Below are 7,705 nucleotides of genomic sequence, written 5' to 3'. Positions count from 1 at the left end.
TCCAAAGAAATGGCTATACTGTAGTTACTTTCCATTGTCTTTTATATAAAGCTCATTTTCTATATCTATAAATTAATTCTAATAGAGAAAATATTGTAAAATCTGTTTCTAATTTTATATAATTTGCTATTGCAGATTTAAAATGCTTATTATCACATTTATCTCTATTAGTGCTAAAAAAACAAAGCAAGCAAGCATGAACTCTGCATGGTCTCAAAAAAAGATGTTCTATTTTTTTCCTTTAGTGACAGTTCTTGTTTTTTTTTTTGGCGGAACGGGATTGAACTCAGGCCCTTGCGCTTGCCAGGGAAGCACTTATTCCACCTACCCATCTCCCTGGTCCTATTTTTTTTTTAAAGAGATTATAAACTGTAGAGAGAGCTCACTCTAATGATTCTATTTTTCTTTCACTCTATCTCATTTTTCTTTGTCAATGATTTTCCAGGTGTGTAGTAAATTAACTTTAAAGGCTACAAGTCAGTATTGCTGTACTTGGAAAAGTCTCCAAATACTAATATTCAACTGTCCTTTACTGTACTATTTAAACTTTTTTATAAAAATTCTAAACTTAAGAATAATTTTATAGAGCCATACAGACTGGGGCTAAATATAGAAATTTTTTACAAATTAAATGTAAAGAACATTATCTTTTAAGAAATATAAGTAATTATTATAATTATATTAACAGGCGCTAGATATTTTCTAAGCGCTTATGTTACATCATTCTATATGGCAATATTTCCTTCGTTATGTTCATTCTTTAATAAAGCAATCATCAAAGTAGTTAAGATTACCTTTCCAAGAATGCCAAGATGTATACATAAGTGACAGAGCAAGTATTCAAACAGTATTCAGGTATATCTAACTAGATGTCCCAAGCCAGCAGTCCCTGTCCTTTTTGGTACCAGAGACTGGTTTTGTGAAAGACAGTCTGTCCTGGAGGAAGTGGGGTATAGGTTAGGGAGTGAGATTCGCCGCAAAGGAGAAGGTAACCTAGATCCCTAGGAAGTTCATGGTACTGTTCATGCTCCTATGGGAATCTTTCTTTTTCCTAATATGAAGTTGTTTTTTAAAAGAGAATACAAAATAGTAGTAAAATTTAGAAATCATACAGAGTTTCACTAAACAAAATATATGAATTCGACAGTATTTATTGTACTGCATCAAGTTGTTTTCAACTTAGTTGCTGAGATCACTTCACCTCCTGGGTATTTTTCCAGAAGAACTGAAAACATCATCCCACAGCGATTTATGGGCACCCATGATTACAGCAGTGCAATCTGTCATAGCTATATCCTATGAGAATCTTATGCTACCAATGATCTAACAGTAGCTTGAGCTCAAGTGTTGATGCAAGCTGTGGGCGTGGCCGCATATGCAGCTGTCTATGCAGATGAGCACCACTGGCTTCCCATCCTGCTATGACAGACAAGAATCTGGTCCTTGGCCCTGGGTTTGGGGTGCCCTGCTCACACCAACAAACTCCAAATTCTTTCCCATGTGGTTTTCCTAAGTCCCCTTTACAAACTAACACATTTTGGTGAGAAAAGGATTTCAAAGACAAATAAGCTTAGAAAATTCTGAGTAGTAGAAAATTAGTCATATTATTTTTTTCCTGGAAGGTATCATAATCTTAGCATACTAAAAATATTCAGAATCTTAAAGAAGCATATGGTTAGAGGCAACATATACATTCTGCTATTTTTAGGGAGCCCCCATAAGGGTATCCTACACATTGTAAAAAAAAAAATTGTATCATGTTGTCAAATGGTTCATCAAAGATTGTTTTTATTAACTGATACTACGGTAAAAGACTCAACTACCTAAAGAAGAAAGCAATGCCAAGCTTACCATTGTGCATCCTGGACCACCCATCTCTTTCACAGTCTCTGCCAGATGGTCCATATAGAGGATCAGTCCTGGGACTTGGGGGATCAACCTAGAAGAAGCAGGATTCTCAATGTAAAAGAAGAGCCTACGTGGTTAGTCCTACAAACTCATAACACCAGGAAACTAACTGAAGCACATATACTATGAAACAGGTTAAAAAAAAAAACAACAGTTCTGGTTTCTCCACATTCTCACAGACATCTATTATTTTCTTGGTTTTGTTGGAGGTCTTCTGGTACTTTATTTAATTTGTGGTACTGGGGATATAACCCAAGGCCTCATGCATGCTAGGAAAGCCCTACTGAGCAGTGCCATCAGCCCTGTTTTGTATTTTTTATAGCTGTCTTAGCGTAAAGTGATGTGTCATTGTGGTTTTGATTGGTATTTCACAAATAACTAATGACATTGAATAACTTTCCATGTATTTATGTATCTTATTTAGAGAAATGTATCCTTAAGGCCTCTGCCCATTTTATAATCTAGTGTTTTTGTTCTTGAGTTGTAGGAATTCTGTATATTTTAACAAAATTACTCGTCACATATATGACTTGCAAGGATTTTCACTTATTGCATGGATTGCTTTTTCACACTTTTTTGTACTTCTTCCTCTATGAAGTCAACATTGTTCTTGCTCATTTTTTGACTGGGTCTTTAATTTTAGGTGGTTTAATATTTTTGAGTTCTTTGTTATGTATATTCTAGGTATTAGTCTTCTTTCTGAGAAGTAGTGGCAATAATATTTTCCCATTCTGTAGGTTTTCTTTTTCATTTTAGTGATTGATTTATTTTTATAGTTACAGAAGCTTTACAGTATAACACCATTTTTAAAAAATTGTGGTTGCCATGTCTTGGCAGTTGAGGTACTATTTAGAAATTCTTTTCCACGCCTATCTTGTGAAACGTTTACCCATTTTCTCTTCCAGTAGGCTTAAAATGTTTTCATGTTTAGCTTTGATCCATCTTGATTTTAATTTAGTATATGTTAAGAGATCAGGGTCCAGTTTTCAATCTTGTGCAAAGAGATGACCAGTTTTCCCAGCACTACTTGTTGAATGGGCCATCTTTCCTGAAACATGTTTTGGGCCCATTTGTCAAAGATCAAATAGCTGAATGTGTCTGTTGAAGTTTCTATATCTTCTGTTCCACTGATCCATGGATCAGACTGTGTTCAAGTACAATACCATTTTTAGCACTATTGTCTTGTAATATAGCTCAAAATCAAGTACTGCAAGGCCTTCTGCTTTGCTCTTGTTGCCCCAAATTACTTTTGTTATTCTGGGTCTCTCCCGGCTCCATATGAATTTTAAGATTACTTTCTCTAGATATGTAAAGTATGCTATTTCTATTTTGATTGGGACTATCTTGAATCTGTTTAACTTGAGAGAATGACTATTTTGACAATACTGATTGTGCCTTTCTAGGAGCAGGGGACATCTTTCCATTTTCTTATGTCCTGTTCCATCTCCTCTGTCAGACGATTATACTTTCCTTTGCAGTGGCCTTTACTTCCTTGTTAATTGCTAAATAACTCATTTTTCTTGAAACTACTCTGAGTTGTATTATTTTCACAATTTCCTTTTCTTCCAGTTCATTATTGGTATACACAAAGTGCTAATGATTTCTGTGTGTTGATCTTGTATCCTGCTACCTTGCTGAAATTGGTTATTAATTCTATAAGTTTTTTGGTGGTGTTCTTTGGGTCTTCTATATAGAGTACCATGTCATCTTCAAATGATAATTGGAATTTGTCCATTATGTATCCCTTTTCTTTCTCTTACCTAATTGGTCTGGCTGTTTCAAGCATGATGTTCAATAGAGGAGGTGATAGTGGACATCCTTGTCTTTTCACTGATTTTAAAAGAAATACTTTTAGTTTTTCTCCACGTGGTATGATGCTGGCTATTGGTTTGTCATAACTTTTATCAGATTCAGGTATGGTCCTTTTATCATACCTGTTTTTTTTCAGGATTTTTATTTTCATCAAGGGAGGCTGGATTTGTCAAAAGCCTTTTCTGTACCTACTGATATTATCATATGGTTTTTGACCTTGTTCCTGTTTATGTATTTCATTTATAGTGGTATCTCAGTTCACAAACTCAATTCTATCCACCGTTCTGGTCACAAGTGGAACTGGACAAGAACCAAATCAGATGTTCACATAAGGCCAACACTGAACTTAACCACTGAATTTTATTTGGTTCCTGTCCAACTTGGCTTGGGGATAGAATTGCAGAAAAAATCAAATCTGTGACCTGAGGTACCATTCTATTGACTTAGGTATGTTGAACCATTCTTAAATCTCTGTGAAGAAATCTACTTGTTTATGATGTATGATCTTCTTGATATTGTACTGCATTTTGTTTGCTAATATCTTATTGAGGATTTTACATCTACATTCATTAAGGAGATTGGTCTGTAGTTTTCTTTGAGTCTTGATCCTTTTGGGGATCTGGATTCCATAAATGAATTTGGAAGCACTCCAATTCTTTCAATTTCTTTCACACATTTGAGGTGTACTGGTGATGTAACATCCTTAGACTATGTAAAATTCAGCAATGAAGCCATCAGGTCCTAGGTTTTCCTTAGTTGGTAGATTCTTTATTATTGTGTCAATTTCATTGCTTATTATTGGATTGTTAGGCATATTTATGTCTTCTTGGGTTTCAGTAGTTTGTGTGTATAGGACTCTATTCATTTCTTCAAAATATGCTAATCTATTAGAACATAATTTTTAGAAAAAGTATCATATGCTGAAGTAGCTACTATCTTCTGGATCTTGACAGTGTCTTCTATAACTTATTTTCTTTTATATTTCTAGTTATACTGATGTCAGTCTTTTTTTTTTCTTTCTTCTCGTGTTAAGACTGGCTAAGTGTTCTTTTCTATTTTATTTCTCTCAAGGAGAGAGAAATTCATTGAATTTTTTAAATGTCCTTTTTACTTTCAATTTCATTGATTTCCATTCTCACCTTCATAATTTCCTTCCTTAATTTCAGTTTGGGGCTAGTTTGTTGTTTTTCAAGTATCTTCAGATTTCTCATAAAGTTATTTACACTAGTACCTCAGTTTACAAATTTAATTCTTTCCAAGACACTGTTTGCAAACCAAATTGGATGAAAACCAAATCAAATTCAATGGTTAGCTTCAATGTTCACTATATGGGGAAATCTGATTGTTACCATTCAATTCAGTTGGCAACCAGAATCCTGGAAAGAAGTAAGTTTGTAAATGGAGTTACTACTGTTTGGGGGCTTGTTGTTTTCCAAATGTGACCACTGATTGTCATGATCTTTTCTCTTAGAAGTGCTTTCATAGCATGTCAGGGGTTTTGATGAGTTACACTGTCATTTTCATTAACTTTTAGAAAAATTTAAAATTTCTTCTTTGGGCCATGTACAGCTGCTGCTCGAAGATAAACCCTCTGTGGAGCACCATGGTCATCGGAGGCTATGCAGATGGAGAGGGCTTCCTCAGTTATGTGGACATGCTCAGTGTAGCCTATGAAGCCCCATCGCTGGCCACTGGTTATGGTGTATACTTGGCTCAGCCTCTGCTTCAAGAAGTTGTGGAGAAGCAGCCAGTGCTGAGCCAGACCGAGGCTCGAGAGCTAGAAGAATGCTGCATGCGAGTGCTGTACTATCGAGATGCCCGTTAATTGAACTGGTTTGAAATTGCCACTGCAACTGAAAAAGGTGTGGAAATAGAGGGACCGCTGTCTGGAGAGACAAACTGGGATACTGCCCATATGATCAGTGGCTTTTAATGACATAGAGATGCATTACCTGGAACTGAAGTTGCATCCTTTAAGATGGCTGGTTCAAAGGTAGACTTTTGTAAAATAAAGTGGTTCTTCAAAGTGGAAAAAAATAAATAAATAAAATTTCTTGATTTCTTCTGCGACCCATTGATTGTTTAGAAATAGGATGTTAATTTTCCAAGAGCTTCTGCTTTTTCCAAAATTTCTTCTGTTGCAGATTTCTACTTTTAATGCACAATGGTGTCACAGTATGCATGAGGTAATTTCAATCCTTTTTTATTTAAGCTGGTTTTGTGTTCTATTTTGCAAAAAGTACCATGTACTGCTCAAAAGAATATATATTTTGTTGTAGAAGGGTGGAATTCTCTGTATATATCTAGTAAATCCATACGCTCAAGAATATGATTCAGCTCTGTTATCTCTTTACTGGTTTTCAATTTAGTTGATCTGTCTCTTGCAAAAGTGGTGTATTAAAATTCTCTACTATAACTGTGCTAGCACTTATTTGATCTTTTAATTTCAGCAGTTTCATTTTATGAAGATATGTGATGCAGTATTTGTTGCATATATTTTATCCATGTTATCTCCTCCTGTTCCATTAGCTAATATATAGTGATTTTCTTCATCTCTTCTAATCAGTTTCAGCTTGAAGTTTACCATGTTTGATATTAGAATTGTTACCCCTGCAATTAATGGGAGTCCTGCTTTTGGAGTCCTGTTGTATGAAATGCTACTTTCCATCCTTTAATTTTTAGTCTATGCATATTGTCTTATTTTTCTCTCATTGCTGAGACAAAATACCTGACATCCAAAGTTAATGGAGGAAAGGTTTATTTAGTTCAGTTTGTGAATGATTTTAGTCTCTACTTGGCTGGACCCCAAGGCTGGGGGGTAACACTGTAAGGCAGCAGAAGACAGCAAAAGCAACAAGCAGAGAGGGGAGGGCAAGTCTTTTTCTGCCCCTTATATTATGTACAAGCTAAACACTTTAGGGTGGATGTAGCACTTAAACCTTTAATCCAAAAATTGGGATTGGATCATGAATCAATCCCAACTCTAGATTCAGCCACCTTTATAAAGCCTGCTCCCCAGTTCCTATGATTGCATGAGGCTTTGGGGGAACATCTAACACAAACAATAACATATATCTTCTTGGATTAGTTGAGTTTCTTGAAGGCAAGACTGTTGGATTTTGTTTTTTGATTCAGTTTGCCAATCTATGTCTTTTAATTCAAGAGTTATGGTTGTTAAGAAAGAGTTAACACATTGCTGAAATGTGTTGATTGTTTACTATTATTGCTAATGATTATAATGATCATTTACTACCATGGATAATCTGCTTTACTTTTTCATTTCTCTCTCTCTCTCTCTCTCTCTCTCTCTCTCTCTCTCTCTCTCGGATTATTTGAGCTTTCCATAATAATTATCTTATTCTCCGTACCAGATATTCTGTCTCTGCATTAATCATTTTTGCAACTTTTAAATTCTATGTATTTTTTTAAGTTCAGGTTTTTTTTTTTCATGTATTTGGTTGTTGCAGGGTCTCACTATGTATCTCAGACTTGTGGTGATCCTCCTGTTTTCATTTTCCCCAGCACTGGGACTACTGGCATGTATCACTACACTCGAACTCTGGCTGGCTCAGCCTGCCCTAGAGGTGTGGCTGGTGTGGCATGTGGCACCTGGGGATCGCTTGCCTAAGCTTGCCTAAGCAGGCACTTTAATCTGCTGAGCTATCTTGCCAGCCCAACTTCAAGTATTTCTGTCAGACACCTTTTTGAGGATTCCCTATCTTTGTCGACTCTGTAAAAATATGGAGCATCTTATGAATTTATATGTCATGCTTGTGCAGGGGCCATGCTAATAATCTTTTCTGTATCATTCCAATTTAGTGTATATGCTGCTGACACTAGGACACTTTCTTTTCAATTTAATTTGTAGCTGTAGGGAAACAAAATTAAAGTTTTTCTAACGTGCAAGGAAAACATTATGTGAATATGTTCAAACAACAAAAAAGTGACTAAAACTTATAATTAAATTCATCAGAAATAAAATATA

At 35.4% G+C, this 7,705-nt stretch overlaps 1 protein-coding gene and 1 non-coding gene across 3 annotated transcripts in view; both read right to left on the bottom strand.

Annotated features, from left to right (window-relative positions):
* Positions 1 to 7,705, bottom strand: part of Spata6 (spermatogenesis associated 6) — a 123,003-nt gene that overhangs the window by 63,594 nt on the left and 51,704 nt on the right. For both annotated transcript variants that reach the window (XM_004639150.2, XM_012516475.2), the window contains exon 8: positions 1,852 to 1,939. In XM_004639150.2, the coding sequence (XP_004639207.1) occupies positions 1,852 to 1,939 (88 nt within the window). The remainder of the gene's footprint in view (positions 1 to 1,851; positions 1,940 to 7,705) is intronic.
* Positions 7,455 to 7,563, bottom strand: LOC111818918. The gene has a single exon (XR_002822787.1). It is a non-coding gene; the product is annotated as a U6 spliceosomal RNA (small nuclear RNA).

Source organism: Octodon degus, unplaced genomic scaffold (assembly GCF_000260255.1).
Source record: "Octodon degus isolate 3935 unplaced genomic scaffold, OctDeg1.0 scaffold00107, whole genome shotgun sequence".
NCBI classification, from domain to species: Eukaryota; Metazoa; Chordata; class Mammalia; order Rodentia; family Octodontidae; genus Octodon; species Octodon degus.
The sequence above is the reverse complement of the archived record's forward strand: the minus strand, read 5'-3'. Positions and strand labels throughout refer to the sequence as shown.